Here is a 17,150-nt window from a genome sequence, read left to right as displayed (position 1 = left end):
GAAGCATCTTTATCTGCTGTAGAAACATATCATGAATGCTGGATAACACCACATAGCATAATTATTTGTAATTATACTGATTTGTCTTCATGCATATTTAACACATTTATGAAGTTTTAAACTCGCCTGTGAATAATTTGTAGCTTTATAACACACGGTTAGGATCTGTTCATGTGTGTTATCATATACAGTATGATGCCATAAGCAGTCGTTAACTCTTTATACACCGATTATGGATGCTTCATAGGAGGAGTAATACTCATTGACAAATATATGAGTCGACGCTCGTCCTTATATTTGCTTACAACTACAGTATAGTGTGATATAATGTGTTAAGTGCTTACATGCTGCTTATAGATGCTAAATAGAGGGCTTAAAGTAAAGCGTGACCCCCTGACCTCTGGCATGCCAGGCAGAGAGTCTTGACACTGGAGATATCATAAAGTCATACTACATATAGAGAAATAAATTAATACAATAATTTTTTTTTTGTACAAAAATGTGTGTACTGTTCAGACTCAACCAGGGTTTTGTTGTTGTTTGTTTTAACATTAAAATAAGCAAAACTCTTAACACAACCAAAATCTGGAAGGCACTTTTTATTATTATTTAACAAAAATATCAAAATAACAAATGAACCATAATTTTTTGCAGAATTCGATTTTGTTTTTTGTAGGATATGTATGCATTGTTAGTGTGTGTGTGTGTGTGTTTGTGTGTGTGTGCATGTGTGTGTGTGTGTGTGTGTGTGTGTGTGTGTGTGTGTGTGTGTGTGTGTGAGACAGTCAGTAAAACTTCTCTTCAAAACACTGTTCCTACATTTAATATATACATACAAGCTGTGCAATTATCTTTTGTGTAAATTAATATTTTATGTAAAGACTTTTCCACCCTGACAAGAGACAAATTCAGAGGGAAAAAAAACAGAAAGACAAATCCTGAAATTCATTTGAAATGTATCATATGTGAGTCAGTAAATGTTTATGAGGAGACACTGAGCCGGGGAGGAAATCAATAACTTACACACCTCCAAATTTTAAAGCACTCGCATTGTTGATCAGCCTCAACAATATGACTTTAAAAAAAAGACACAATACGCCACTCGCATAACACTTGAAACTGGCATCTGAGATGTCATTTACATATATTAGCATATAAAGTAATTGGCACAGATGCCAAGGAAGCAGCCGCAAACAGATTAATTGTCATCGAGCAGTCGTGGTGACATAGTTAAAAATGAGCTCCTTTTAAGGCACCAATTATCAGAGAATTTCCAAAGTAACCTTTTTTCATCAGCGACTCCCTTCCCCACTGCTGTCGCCTCTAACACACACACACACACACACACACACACACACACAGAGTGGAAGACAGACATGTAATATGCATAGTATCAGCATCCTAAATGTATAAATATTGTAAATAGCTGTCTGTCGTCTTTCAAGTTGTGCCTTTGAAATCAGGCCGCGCCGCATCCCGCACTGAAAATGAGCACATGTGCCTTTGTTTAGCCCGAGATGAGAACAAACGGCGAATTCTCACACACGCTCATTGTGAGAATGCGTAATGAATTTTCACAGATAGAAATAAGAATGCCTCTGCTGGGGCTTCCATATGCTGTTTTCTTCTCTTTTTTCTTTTTTTTTATGAACACAGTTTAATGCTCGCTGAGCCCTGGTTTAGGCACAGGTATTGTTATGCTTCACGCATGTGTGTGTGTGTGTGTGTGTGTGTGTGTGTGTGTGTGTGTGTAAATGTTAAAATGGATCCGCCTCTGAACCTGAACATGTTCACATTTGACAAAGACCATCTTCTTCCCTCTCTATCGCTTTATCTCCACACTGATTTCAAAATAAGACACATTAACCATATTAAAAAAACACGCCTCTTCATGTATCAGCTTCAGTCTGACCCCTGTTGACCCCTTCAGTGTGTGTTTCAGTGTACCGGTCCTGATCGTCCTGAGCCGGGCTAACAGATTGTGAGCCGTTGTTTCTTTCCTCCCTGCTAATAATAATTGGATAGTGGCTCCATTTGTGAGGTTGTCTTTGGGAATGCAGAGCTAACAAATGAGCTAGTTTAAGCCGCCTGCACCTCGGAGAGCTTTAAACGCTCGCTCCCGGCAGCCACCGTGCAGCCATCTTAACTAATGTTGAGACGAGACAGAGAGAGAGAGCGAGAGAGAGAGAGAGAGAGAGAGAGAGAGAGAGAGAGAGGGCTGATCCCACGAGGTGAGGAGAGGAGGAAGGGCAGAGTTTTCAAATCAGAACCTCCCAGATGTGTTGTTGTTGAAATTAGGGTTCAATATATTACCACAGCTGCAGAGTATAAGGCCTGGCATACCTGCCATGCTGTGGCTACTATCAGAACTCCAACATGTGAACATGAGGATACTAGTTGTCGTCTGCTGCCATCTTGCTGTCTGTCTTGATCCGTCCTGTTATTCCTTTCCTCGCATTTTCTTCTTTTTCTTTTTTTTTTTTTTATCCAAAGTCCTTGCTCACTATGAGTTGTGACTAATTACCATGTGTTATGCTGTGGAATGATTTTGAAGTGCATTTACTGTACTTCAGTACAATTTTCAGGTACTTGTATTTTACTTTAGTATTTCCATTTTGAGCTACTTTAAACTTCCACTTCGCTACATTTCAGAGGGAAATATAGTACATTTTACTGCACTATTTGAAAGCTTTAGTTAGTCAGTAGATTAAATCATACATATATTGTAAAACATATGATCAACTTCTAAAATAAATATCTAAATCTATATACACAACTATATATATATAAAGTAGCTAACATTAGCCCCACCACAACCAGTTACAACATTAAAATAGTATTTAATACTCTTATCAACATGGGAGTGGGCAAATATGCTGCTTTATGCAAAATGTATGTATATATTTATTAATGTAAATTAATTAACAACACAAAACAATGAGAGATATTGTCCAGAAACCCTCACAGGTACTGCATTTAGCATAAAACAATATGCTCAAATCATAACATGGCAAACTGCAGCCCAACAGGCAACAACAGCTGTCAGTGTGTCAGTGTGCTGACTTGACTATGACTTGCCCCAAACTGCATGTGATTATCATAAAGTGGGCATGTCTGTAAAGTGGAGACTCGTGGGTACCCATAGAACCCATTTACATTCACATATCTGGAGGTCAGAGGTCAAGGGACCTCTTTGAAAATGGACATGACAGTTTTTCCTCACCAAAATTTTGTGGCATTATTTAGCCTCCTTCACGACAAGCTGATATGACACCTTATGTTTTCCAGTTTCATATGATACCAGTATCTTCTCTAGCTTTAAAACTGAGCCTGCTACAACCTAAAAATCCTGAATTGTGTTAACGTGTTAAAGAAATTAGTGGTGTTAAAATGAATTTGCGTTAACGCATTATTATCGCGTTAAATTTGACAGCCCTACTATGACTATATATACAGAGGAGTGGACAGGAATGTAGTATGGATGGCAGCTCCGTCCTGGTGATGTCCTGTACAGTTTTCACCACCTTCTGTAGAGCCCTACAGTTGAGGGTGGTGCAACTGCCATACCAGGCGGTGATGCAGCCGGTCAGGATGCTCTCGATGGTGCACCTGTAAACATTGCAGATTTAAACAGGAACAGGTTCCTGTTTCAGTGTCAAGGTCACAATAATGCAGCCTAGAACAAACTGGAATAAACAGCTGCAACGTGTTGCTTTAGCAAAGCTCTTCTTCAGACTTCACAATAGAAACAGAATGTTAGTCTAGGGTTAGCACTACTAGAATATCAGCTTGGACATAATCCCAGTTCAAACCTCTAGTCTAGGGATAGCACTACTGGGATATCAACTGAACATAATCCCAGTTTAAATCTCTAGTCTAGGGTTAAAGTACATATGTTTTAGCGGCAAACCAAGCCCTTCTAAAAGTGTTTTCCCATGTGACCTGATGTAGGTTTCTGCATGATGATGTCAGCCAGCCTAATGGGGTTGTGTGAGGATAAGTATTCATACTCAGTGTATTACCTACAGTGACTTCAGCATGCTCACAGTTTGGAGAAGCAGACGGGAGTACCAGCACGGTACTCACGGTTAGAGCAAGTGACGTAGTATTAATAGCGTGAGAGTCCACTAAGGGCGGGCGGGAGAAGGGGGCGGACGAGTCAAACAAACACAAGACTTTCAACCAGGAGACCGCTGTTCGTGTCCCGTGTGAAACTAAAAGTAACATTGACCTATTTTGTCACGTCAGTCGTTAGTCACGTGAATTGTCGGTATCGTCAGCCCCGTGAGTTACGTGACTCATGAAGTTAACGTCACCCACGACCGTTTCCTAACCCTACCTAGGTGGTTGTGTTGCCTAAACCTAACTTCCTGTGAAAACGGAAGTTTATTTTGAAAGGACAGTTTTCATGTTGTCGTCACGGCTTGCTAACTCCGCCTCCCAGCCCTTGCTCCAGCCTCGGTCTGGGTCTCATACACATGAACGGAGGAAGGGAAATAACTCTGGATTCAGCTATTAGTGCGTTTTACAACTTTTGGACCTAATGATTTAAATAAGGACTATTAGAGTGTTCGTACTGGGAAGTTGATTCACCTCAAAAAAGGTTATCCACTGAGTTACAGACATCTCTTTCCCAATGTAAGTCTATGGGAAAAAGTATTTTTGGGCTCAATGGCATCACGCGACGGACACGGGAGGTGCAGTACCGCCATTTGGCCACTACGAAAATTGGCATCAACGGCCGGCGCTCTTCCTAGGGGATTGGTGTACATCCATCGGGCCACCCACTGTACCCATAGAGTCCAGTAGAGCGCGGAGCCTGTGTGAATTAGAATGAAGGTTACGATATTAAAACCCTAGTTCTACTATATAAGCACAGGCCGAGCCTTCTACCAAGGAAGCCATGCCACTCCTGCGCTGGACGCCACCTTATATACCGTGGCAATGCACGTATTCGGTAGACACGTCCTCATTGGCCGGCTAAGTTTATGCAGATCTCAGTGGGCGAACATGTGTGTGTGATTGGAGGAGAGTATTACCCATAGAATCCAGTAGAGGTCTCCGCCTGTGCTTATAGAACTAGGGTTACCATATCGTATCATTCGTTATTGCACACAAAATGACTTACAAATTGCTGTGTTATTTATACGGCATTTGGTGAGACCGGGCTGATAGACTGCACATTTATATGATCAGAAAATTAGGGATTAGACTTTAATGCCAGTTTGGGGAAAAAAAGGAATCTCTCCTTTTTAAAATGTCCTGGACACCAAAGTGTATATAATAATGGAAAGCACACACACACACACACACATACATACACAGGTACACACTTCCACACTTTCTGTCAGTGCTGAAATTCCAAACAAACTCTTGTTTCCCGACTCGGTGCCAGGGGGAACTCCTTTTTTGTCACCACACAATTACTTCTTTCTTCACATTCTCCATTTTCTGCCATGTCAAAATGAAAAAAAAATGTGTGTGTGTTCAGGGCTCCATTTGACTGTGTATGTGTGTGTGTGTGTGATTTTGAGCTGTATTCTGTACTGATGTTGCAGAAGCAGCCATTGAAATATTTGCATGTGTACATGTAAATATGGGTGTGCGGTTGTGTGTGTGTGTGTGTGTGCTCCCATGTGTGTTTATACTCCTTAATGATTTTCTAATTCAGGGCCAGCAGGAACCTGCCTTTATCTCTATTAGTTTAGTAGCCGGGCAAACAAAGAGAGTCTGTGGACATGGCACCGCGCCAGAGGAAGACTCAGCTGTAAAAGCACTTGTCCATCTGCGTCTCCTCCTCCCGCTCCTCCTCCTCCTCCTCCCCCACTCTTATTCCTTCTCTCTGGGCGTGAAAGATGGGGAGGGAAAAACCATCTTGATACGAGGCTCAGCAGTCCACCTACTCAGTCTAGAGGTATTGATTGTTCCACTTGCTGATCAAGTGCAAAAAAACAATGTAGTGTGGATTAGGGGACAGAGTGTGTGTGTTTGTGGAATCAGTAAATTAGTTTTGCTTTGCTGAAAGTCTGGCACCTCTATCCTGTCTAGTAAGATATTACAGCATGACGTTCCCATGAGATGTACAGTGATTTTACACATCAAAATGTTCAAGAAGGAATCAGACGCTGAAATGTGATTAATATCAAGTCAAGAACATTTTAAGAAAATGGTCAAAAGTGGAACATTCTGCACATAAACAAGGACTAGACTGTGTCAAAGATACTGCATACAACGACTGATGTGCTTTTTGGAAATTGCAATGAAGCACAGCTGGGGAAAAGGGGTGAAATGCATTAAAAATATCAGTGTCACTGAAAGGGCGAATGAGTTATTCACCTATTTTTACCGCAAGCAAGATTACTACAGTTTCAATGTCTAGATATCTGTAGAATGTGTCACAGACAGTGAAGGTGATCTTTTGAAGTATATTGATATCATATCAGCAACATTACTACAGTTTCAATATAGTAATGTAGAAAATGTCACGGACATGAAAAAACAGTACATATTTATTTTAAAATCAACACTTCCTGCTTTCGTTTCAAAATAAAAGCCCTCAAGTGTTTTTTCTGTGGACAGAATTCCTTCATTTATTAACACGAGGCTTTTATTCTGAAATATTTGCAGGACAGTATTGTAGAACATGCAGTGACGTGCAGAGCTCCATAATTGAATATAGTATGGGGTTTTAATTGTGGATTATTACTATTATTTACAAATTACCACCTGTTACTTAATCTTTTTCTTCTAAGATAAATATAAATGACATTTATAATGAAATGAAATGACCATTATGAAAGGCAAACTCTATGTAGAAAGAAAGGGTCGGCAGCAGCAGCTGCAGCAGAAATGCAGCAGAAACTCTGCCGGTGTGGAAACCCAACGCGTGAATAATGCAGCCGTTCAGCGAGGCAGCCGTCAGGCGCTGCTCATGCAGGCAGTGTGGACACGCCGTCAGACATTGAATTAAAAAAAATAATGCAAATATAATTAATCAGTTAAGAATAAAGGGGCAACCATGTGACGCACCTAGAGAAACAACCAATAAGATATAGGGGTGGGGAAAAAAATGTATTCACATATGTATCGTATTTTTTTTAAAGATTTTGAAATCCATTTTTTAATGCCAGAATCGAAATATTTGCTTCATTTGAGTGTATTCTAGAGCCAGTTTTCCAAATAAGGTGTTAACAAAGGGAACTGTATATACAAAATATATACATGGAAAAAAGATTGATTGAATTATATTCACCAGAAGTATAAAACATTACATGTCCCTTATAAATTAAAAATAAAATACCACTAATTTGTGAGGGAAATGTCTTTATTCTTTGATTTTTGAGTTGCTGGAAAAACTTTAATAAATAAATCTAGACAATGACCGATATATTTGACTTCAGGACATCTCTGACTATATACATGCTGAAAATTAAACATTTTTACTTTATTACTTTAGATATTCTCCAAAGTAAAAGTCCCTAGAAGTGTATGATTCAACTTATGGTAAAGTGAACAAAAAATGCAATAAATCATAATATCGAATCGCAATACTTAAAAATCCCAATACATATCGAATCGGCACCCAAGGCTCGTGATAGTATCAAATCAAGAGATAGGTGTAGCGTCCCAGCCCTAATAAAATAAGCAGTACTTATGATATGAAAGCTTGAAAATTACATCAAAAATATAACCCATATGTCAGAAAACAAGCTAATATGAATGTAATTCATGAGCATCACCGCTGTGGGCACAAAGAGCTTTGAACACATCCTGTTGAGTATCGTAAACCGCTCACTCAACACACTTTTTAAACTGCTAAAAAACCACCCAGTCAGGACCAATTACTGAACCTGCCTCTTCACTGAACTGTTTGTTATTGCAATAGTTACTGCAGGAAAATAGAATAATCATTACAATTTGAACAGTGCAGGAGATATTTGAGCAATCCAGAAGAATCCCCCTGTTTACTCTTAACCTTCACATGTCACCACCTACACTGGTTGCTCTGTTTATTCCAGTGACAGTTGCATACCAAGTACATTTGCCCAAAAAGTTCTAAAGAACAGGAGCGTTAGAGTCCTTCTCTCAGACTAACACTACAAAAAGTCACCTCAGAGTATTTCTTACACTCTGACAAACATATTCATTGTTTTATAGACACCTTTTTAATAATGAATAATAAGTGTATAGGGAAACATCCTTTTGGTTCCAGCAGGTCACATGATCATCAAATTCAACTTTGGCCACCAAAGCAAACCTCCCTCCCAGCTCAGAGCTGACGGACACTATCCAACACTCCAACAAGATTAGTTTGTGATGGGTTGTGGTCACCCACTGGCATTTACCAGTGTACCAGTGTGTGTGTGCTGGTAGGATGTGTGAGTGTATCCTGGGTCTGTCTGGCATTCTGTGTGTGTATGTACAGTATGCTCACAGACACACAGCAGCATGTGTGTGTGAGAGAGGGTGAAAGTGTGTTCCTGAGTCTCCTTTGACCCCTTTGGCTTCTGTGTATGGTATCCCTCTTTCTCTCTCTCCAGAAGGCAGTGGCTGTGAACTCTGACCCCCCCCACCCCATCATCAATACACACACTCACACACGCACACACACACACACACACGCACACACACACACACACACACACACACACACACACACACACACACACACACACACACACACACACACACACACACACACGCACGCACGCACACACACACACACACACGCACACACACACACACACACACACACAGACAAACCTCCCAACTTCCACCAGCAGAAGGTTGCATAGCTGTTCTCCACATGCCTGCCTCACCCATCCAGCCCCCCACATCCTCCTTCTCCTCCACCTCACCTACCCCCGGTGTTGGCAAAGGTATCTGGGTGTGTGTGTGTGTGTGTGTGTGTGTGTGTGTGTGTGTGTGTGTGTGTGTGTGTGTGTCAGGCGGGCTGCTGCGTGGTGAGCGTGCCCTCTGTCATTCACGCAGAGCAGCCCTGTCCAACTGTCACTTCCTGACAGGCCGATAATCAATCTCTTTATTAACTGCTCTGCTGCAGACCGCCGCCACTGAGGGGAGGAGGGAGGGAGGAGGGAGGAAGGGAGGAGGGATGAAGGGAGGAGGGAGGAGGGAGGAGGGAGGAGGAGTTGAACGGAAAGGAGGGAGAGAGGAGAAAAGAGAAGAGCATGCTGCAGCTTGAAAGTTGAGAGTTTGTTTTTTGTTAAAAAGGTTCATTTTTAAAGCAGCTGGAGTGGTTTTATGACTGGTAGTTAATTATAGTATAATATAATAATATAATTATAGAGTATTGTGATATAATAATAGTCAATTATTATTAATGACGGAAAGGGAATATGGTGTCTTTTAAAGCTTTTAAAATTGTGTATATACAATATTTTTTTCTTTTAATTTCACGTCTTTGTGTTGTTCTGTAGGGTTTATATTTGCAGCCCCGTCTCCTAAAAATGACGTTCCCATTCGACGGAACTGCATTGTGAATAACGTTTCGAGGGAAACGTATTTTGGCGCCGATTTCATTTGTTTGTAACGTATCAAATATACTTTTATAAGTCTGCGGAAGTCTGCGTAGGGAGGAGGTCGGGGTGGACGGTTCAAACAAACAGCAGACTTTCTCCCAGGAGAGACCGCTGTTCATGTTCCGTGTGAAACGAAAAGTCAAAGATCACTTATTTTAATTTACGTCTGTAGCTTTATAACGTAACAAACAGAGTCCTTTTAAGCAAAAACTAATTTATGGTGTTTTCTACTAAACTCCCCGTCAAAAAAAGCCCCAGATCGGAGGCAAATCGGCGTTGGCTCACCGCTCGCACATTTGCGTTCGAGAGCTATGTGTGAACTGTTCGAAGACGTGAGCCGATGCCTTGCACATTCCCGATATCTAGCATTCTAAATATCTGGACCTGTCGGGGACTCCGGCCACGAGCTACAGCAAATGAGAGCGGGTGACACTAGTTGAAGGGAAACCTGGGGGAGGAGGGGTCACCTCTAACAACAGGAGCTTACTGTATGTTATATTTTGTGAACACGTGCCAACGACAACATCTGCAATGTGTCTCGCGTATGCTACCATGTCCATTTACTGTGTATGTTTTTGTGACAAAACGTAGTTTGAAGACCTCATCGGTGGATTCCTCCTGGGGAAAATCTTGTAGTTTGTGACCACCTCCTGTCGCCGGCAGGACGACTTCAAGACTCCCGATTACAAGACGGCCAGTTGTGTAGTTGTGGAGAAAATACGTTTCCCCTCGAAAACGTAATTGAGAATGCAGTGTGGTTGTATGGGAACGTAATTTTGTAGGAGACACGGTTGATATTTGTTTGCTTGTTGCTGGTTGATGTTGATTGTTTGGTTAAATCCGAGCAACAGCCAATGGAAAGCTGTGGTCCCTCTTCCTCTGTTTCTCTGGGACTTTAAAGCTGCGTTAACTGGTTGTTTGGTTGGTTGGTTGTCTTTATTTTGGCCACTTGGGGACGGTGACACAAGCTAAAAACATAACACACAACACTATAACCTCAAGCTTTTATGGTCAATATGTTAGCAAACACTTGTCTGTTTACACATCCAGCAGACACAGAGCAACATGAGCATACATTTGGAATTGTGTCTCTGTCCAATATTCCAATACTCCTTCTCCTTTAAGCTCTGCTTTGGTCTCAGGAGAAAGAAATGTGTCTGCTTAGCTTCTAAATGTTCCACTATTTCTCAAAAGTCTATTTAAGCTGTGGTAGCTGTTGCTAAGAGAAGAGAAAATTTTTGTCAACATTCAAAGTAATATGCAGATTTAAGTGTTGTGATTTATTGTCGAATAAGATTAGGTCAACTAGCAACAGTCTTTACAGCTACACTGATTCCATCCACAGTCGTCGCTATTTTCGTTGCCATTTTTCTGGCTCTAGCATAGGAAACTGATGTCCCTATTTTCAATCAAGCCTAGAAAACTTGTGACCTCTTTCACACTATAGACTAAGACGTAGTCACCGTGACGTCACCCGTTGGTTTGTTGACTACGGTTTTGAAGCCTCGAGTTCGGCATTTTGGCCGTCGCCATGTTGTTTTTTTGCAACCAGCGTGACACGAGAAGGTGGAGCAAAGTGCAACCAAATGCTGAATAAGACATTTTTAGGCGACCAAAATGTTACAATTAACTTTCAGCTTTCCATTAACTACATTGTAAACTCAAAATTAAATGCTCAGAGAAAGTGCTGTGGTGACGTAAATTAGTTTAAAGAGCAAAAGAGACACACTGGGCGGGAGGGGAGGTGGATGGCTTTCATCCAGGCGCTGTTCGTGTCCCGTGGGTTAAGTTTCACTTTCACTTTACAATCAGCTGATCGTTCATGTCCTGTGTTCACAACGTCAAGTCACATTTTTACTGTACAACCATAGTGATTTTAAGTCAAACCATGTTGTTTTTTCCTAAACCTAATGAAGTGTTTTTGTTTAAATCACTACATTAAGCACGTGTTTACAAAGCATCAGTATGTGACGAGTTGGGAGGTTGCTGCCTGTTTCACGCGGCATAGTTATTTGTCTATTTATTATCATAGAAAATATGCTAATAAATATGATTATATGGAGAATATTTAAAGAGAAATATTTTTGAGGGTGTTTGCGTGATTGACAGGTGTTTCAATGATGGTGGCACTTGTTTATCACACCTCAGGCTTCTCTCCCTTTGCTAAACCAGCAATTGCCACTACCATAAATGGATCTTTTGAAAATCGCTGGTCTCGGTGTCATAATCTATTTCCCTGTGTTTAAGAAGACAAAGCAGAGAGTGATGACAGGAGTAAGAGAGGCTGGCTTGAGCTGCCGTCCAGACCTGCTGCTGCTGCTGCTGCTGCTGCTGTTGGTTTTTGGGATGCTGGGCTTTCCTGACAGCATCACACCCGTCATCATAGCGATAATTTATGAGGCGGGAAAGTGCATCAGTGATTCTGGCGACCAGCAGCAAGCCAGGAGTCAGCACACTGCCTGTCCTCTGCTCTGTCCTTTTATTCTCCACCCTTTCATGTGTTCCTTCTGTCACTTCTCTACTCCTCTCTTCTTCTTCTTGTCCTCCTATCCACATTTAGTTTGGCCAAATTGTGCAGTGACCTTCTGATCTTTATGTTAGTTGGAGGGGCTTTTTTTCTTTTCTGTGAATAACCAGAAATACACACTGTAGGTACCACAAGGCTATTCCAAATGTAGGAAGGAGGAGCAGATAAAGCAGGTTGAGGTAAAGTGGGTACCACAAAAGTAAATTGCAACCAGTGGGCAACTGGTGCCTTAAACTTACATTCTTTCTAATAGCTGTCTAAGAAACCGTTGAAAAACAGACAACATCAGTAATGTGTCTGCCGTATGGTATCACGTCATTTACCGTGTTTTCCTTGCCTGTGTTTTCGTGACAAAACGTAGGTTGGAGACCTCATCGGGGATTCCTCCTGGTGAGAGATCTAGTAGTGGGTGACCTCCTGTCTCCGGTCAGTCATTTAATGTGAAAACCATGAAGACTTCAAGACTCCCGATTACAAGACAGCCTGTTGTGTAGTGTGAACAGTACAGAGATCAGACAACTTTGAAAGTTGTGTAGTGTGAACTTAGCTTAAACAGAGGCTGGTTTTATTCAAATTGCATTTGGACTCAACTTGACAGCATGTATAGCCTACATTTCAAGGAACGTAAAAGCATTCAACAAATTAACTGTAATAAGACTAGCGTAGTCCTAATAATTCCAGATGTTTTTGGCTGGACCGCAGTGACTGACTGAGTGATGAAGTTACAGGATTGATCGGCCGACTGTTGGAGTTTCCTCATTGGCCGTTGCTCTTTCAAAATGAAAAGGCGGAGAACAGTTCTGTGTTTAGGTTTTCTGGGGAGCGTGCCAGCGGTTCAGTTTATCATAACATAGTGCTGTTGTTGCAAATGTGCTATTGTTTATGTTTGTTTAAGTTACGTTATGTTGTTGCTTCGTGTTACCATGCATTAACACCAAGCGCAAAGCAAATTTTTGCTTCGTTTTTCTCCATTTCCTCCATCAACCATGGAAGAAATAACCACTGTTAATGCTTTGTACATGTTGGTGAAGTCCAGATATATCAGAAAACCAAACGCCGTCGTGTCTGGGTTCATAACATCACCCGGCGGTGAGCTGTATTCACATACAGCACCATTGAACTGACTGTATGTAGCAAGCCACACATCACTACTGCGGTATGAACCCAAAATAAACAGACTGTGCTGTGATTTAATTGCAATAAACGGATCAAAATGATGCCGAAATAACGACATTATGATGCTGATTAGTAAAAAGTCTGAATACATGCTTTGTCAGGTCTGTCTACAACACGACAAGCAAACAACTTTTAAAATGCTTGTTTTCTGAATGGAGTTCTGATCGATCAATACTAGGCTATGCTAACATTGTAGCTGCTCCATTAACACTCCATCTATCAATAAATATGGCAGCAACAACGTCAGTGATGACAGCGGGAGAATCTCAACGCTGATAAACTTTCGCGAAGTATGTATATATTGTTACACACCACCTATATGATGAATGCTTTTGATACACATGCTTTAATAAAACACTGAAATACTTTGAACCTTGCATACTGTATGTCATGCTAATACCTTTTCACCTCGTATAAAATGTATAATATACTGACTAGTAAATGTTACCATTTACTATTACTGAATGTAATTTGCTTCATTATAAGTTGTCTTTTTAGCCACAAATTCACAGACTGACCATATACAGTCCAGCCAGATACTCGGTTTTGACCGAGTCTTGCTAACTTACCAGTCTAAAGCTTTCATTAAGTGCTTCAACTAAAAAATAATGAACTTATTGCTGTGTGTGCTGATATACACTTTGTAATGATACAGCACAATTTTATAATTTATAGCAAATTATTGTGCGGACCCCCTGACAGAGTGCCACGGACCCCACTTTGAGAATCACTATTTTACACAAATCAAGGAGAGGGAGAGAATTCTCGAGGTTTTTTATCATCATTTGTCATCAAAACAAAGAAAAGGAAAACCTGTTTTCCCGTCTGGTAATTTTAGATCTGAGAGACGGCAAATACATTTTTGTCATTCAGCTAATCCTGCCGCCTGATTCTGATTGTTGTATTTCTGTGTCTGATCAACAGGATGAGTTTCTGATGGAGACTCAGACGAGGCTTCGGTCAGAGATCACTCAGCGCTGCCTCGCCAACGCCAGCCGCTCCCTCCTCGCCGCAGACGCCTCTGAGACTTTACCCGCCAAGGCCGACGGACGAGCTGACGACATGACTACAGCCTGAGCTCACACACACACACACACACACACACACACACACACACACGCAGAGGAGGAAAAATGGCTAACCTTGTACAGATCACCTCAGAAAGCACTCATGGATTCAGTCATACAGACGCTGTGCCCCAGTGTCCCAAACCCAAACAGCTGACTAGCAGATATATGCGAATAATAATTCTATCGCAAATAATGATAACCATAAAACTCCAAATCCGGGTAATAAAGGCGGAGTAGAGCTCCCTAATGAAACGCCGGCCTCCCCGCTGCTTCCCGCCTAATGTTCCCGCCGAGCCGCTCGCCACTTTCCATAAAGCAATTTTGCAAGCCCACTTCAAACGTGAATCACCTAGAAATGAAGAGAACTGCCTTCCCCCCACACCCCCACCCCTCTGAACTCCCCCACCATCACCACCTCCCCTCCCTACGACACCCACACCGGATCTCCGTCTGTGTGTCTGTGTCGCAAATCCCTGTTTGCTTGTGTTCCATCATCACTTAATGTTCACAGTGATGCATTGCGGGACACTCCTCAGAGGTGTGTGTGTGTGCGTGTGTGTGTGTGTGTGTGTGTAGGGATGTAGCGTCATTACTCTGACAGAGGTAGCAGCCATGAACTCAGCCAAGTTCCATCTGCATTAATCAGAGAGAAGCGCAGGCAGGCAGACGTTCAACAGCAATACAAAGTGAAACAATTGAGCACATCCAGCTCCAGTGTGTCTGTCTGTCTGTCTGTCTGTCTGTCAGGAGGTCTGCGTGGTGGTACACACTGCTGGAAGAGCAGAGGGACGGGCTGGGTTATCATCACACACACAGGAAGCCTTATGTGCTGTTTAACTGTTATTTCAGTGGTTTGCTGCTTAATGTTGTCCATCTAGTAAACTATCAACCCGGTCTCATGGAAGGCGTAGAAATACCAGGACATTACACGGACGTTCCACGTGTCATGAGTACGTATTTTAGCCTTTTTTTGCGTGCCATTTGTACACCACGCAAACGTCCACAGGCAAGAAAACCATTAACTTAGGTTCAGGGGTCAGCAACCTGCGGCTCCGGAGCCACATGCGGCTCTTTAGCTCCTCTCCAGTGGCTCTCTGTGGATTTTTAAAAATGGAAATGAATAACTGTTTTTTGTTTACATTTTCAATTTTATTTATCATTGTTGTAGGTCTATGGTACGACGGTACGACAGAGTATTAGGGCCACATTGAGGAAAGAAATTAAACTGAGATTTCGAGGATAGAGTCATAATATTACGAGAATAAAGTCATAGGTTTACAAGAAAAGAAGTCGTAGTATTATGAGAATAAAGTCATAATATAAAGTAGTAATTTTATGTTATTTTCTTTTTTTCTCGTAAACTTATGACTTTATTCTCTTAATATTATTACTTTTTTCCTCGTAAAGTTATTACTTTCTTCTCGTATTATTACGACTTTTTTCTTGTAATATTATGACTTTTTTCCTCGTAAAGTTAAGACTTTATTCTTATAATATTACCACTTTGTTTCTCGTAAAGTTATGACTTTATTCTCACAATATTACCACCTCTTTTTTCTCGTAATGTTATGACTTTATTCTCCTAATTTATTTGATTTACTTCATTCTCACTCCCAACTCGTCAAATACCGCCGCTTGGTTAGTGCCCCTCGGCATCGGAGACCGCCACATGGGGTACCCCTCTGGCGTAACTTTTGGACGGACCAGGGATGGCGTGTAAATATACGCACATTACATGCATAGTGTCCTTTAAATATAAACTTCTGTTTTCAGAAGAAGTTAGGTTTAGGCAACACAACCACTTAGGTAGGGTTAGGGAACGGTCATGATTGACGTTAGCTTCACTGACAAGTAAGTCAACATTACTTTTAGTTTCACACGAACACCGGTATCCTGGTTGAAAGTCTTGTGTTTGTTTAAGGCGTAGTTTTATTGCACGCTTAAATGCCTTGCGCATTATCGTGGCATTTATACACCTTTTCGTGCCAACGGGCTGAAACTACAGGCCTTTCTCAATACAGACTAGCCCGAGTCTGAACACATGTTTTTGTTCAGTCCAGACTCGGCACGTTGAAGGAAGGACAAGAAGGAGGACACGCATTTACACTTTAGCACAACTGTACACCTGTTATCTTCCCTGTAATGTCTGTTTACAATCAATATAAATCTCATATCATACACTACTCTGCCTCTGTGTATATTAACTTTTATGTGGTGCTGCTTCAGGAGTTAACTGACCAGTAAAAAAAAGAAACGTAAAATTACGTTCAGACGAACCAATTTGCCAGCAACAAATACTTTAAAGGTCCCATATCGTGCTCATTTTCAGGTTCATGTTTGTATTTTGTGTTTTTACCAGAACATGTTTATATGCTTTAATGTTCAAAAAACACATTATTTTCCTCATACTGTCTGTCTGAATACACCTGTATTTACCCTCTGTCTGAAACACTCTGTTTTAGCGCATTTTGACAGAATTGCAACAGAATTGCGTTGCTAGGCAACAGCTTGGGTCCATGTTTACTTCCTGTCAGCTGATGACATTCAAATACACTGCAACCAGGAATAAACTGGGACACATTTAGAATGTTTACATTTAAAATTGTGTCAAGGGTCTAAATATTGTATATTTGTGACATCACAAATGGACAGAAATTCTGACAGCTTGTTTTAAATGCAGAGTCTCTGAATACGGGCTGTGTGTATTTCCCTGTGGATTGAATGTTTCGATACTTTCACAGTATTTATATAGGACTTAAGCCTGCTCTATATTAAAGAAACAGGAAAATCTCACTTTTTTACAATATGGGACCTTTAATTACTAAAGGGCTTGGTATT

The 17,150-nt window shown here is 41.2% G+C and overlaps 1 protein-coding gene across 1 annotated transcript in view; it reads left to right on the top strand.

The window, feature by feature from the left end:
* Positions 1-15,748, top strand: part of LOC141783406 (protein phosphatase 1 regulatory subunit 37) — a 93,653-nt gene extending 77,905 nt beyond the window's left edge. The window contains exon 11 of the mRNA XM_074660701.1: positions 14,167-15,748. Within this exon, the coding sequence (XP_074516802.1) occupies positions 14,167-14,319 (153 nt within the window). The 3' untranslated portion in view covers positions 14,320-15,748. The remainder of the gene's footprint in view (positions 1-14,166) is intronic.
* The last annotated feature ends 1,402 nt before the right edge of the window (positions 15,749-17,150 follow it).

Source organism: Sebastes fasciatus, chromosome 15, assembly GCF_043250625.1.
Source record: "Sebastes fasciatus isolate fSebFas1 chromosome 15, fSebFas1.pri, whole genome shotgun sequence".
NCBI lineage: Eukaryota > Metazoa > Chordata > Actinopteri > Perciformes > Sebastidae > Sebastes > Sebastes fasciatus.
The sequence above is the reverse complement of the archived record's forward strand: the minus strand, read 5'-3'. Positions and strand labels throughout refer to the sequence as shown.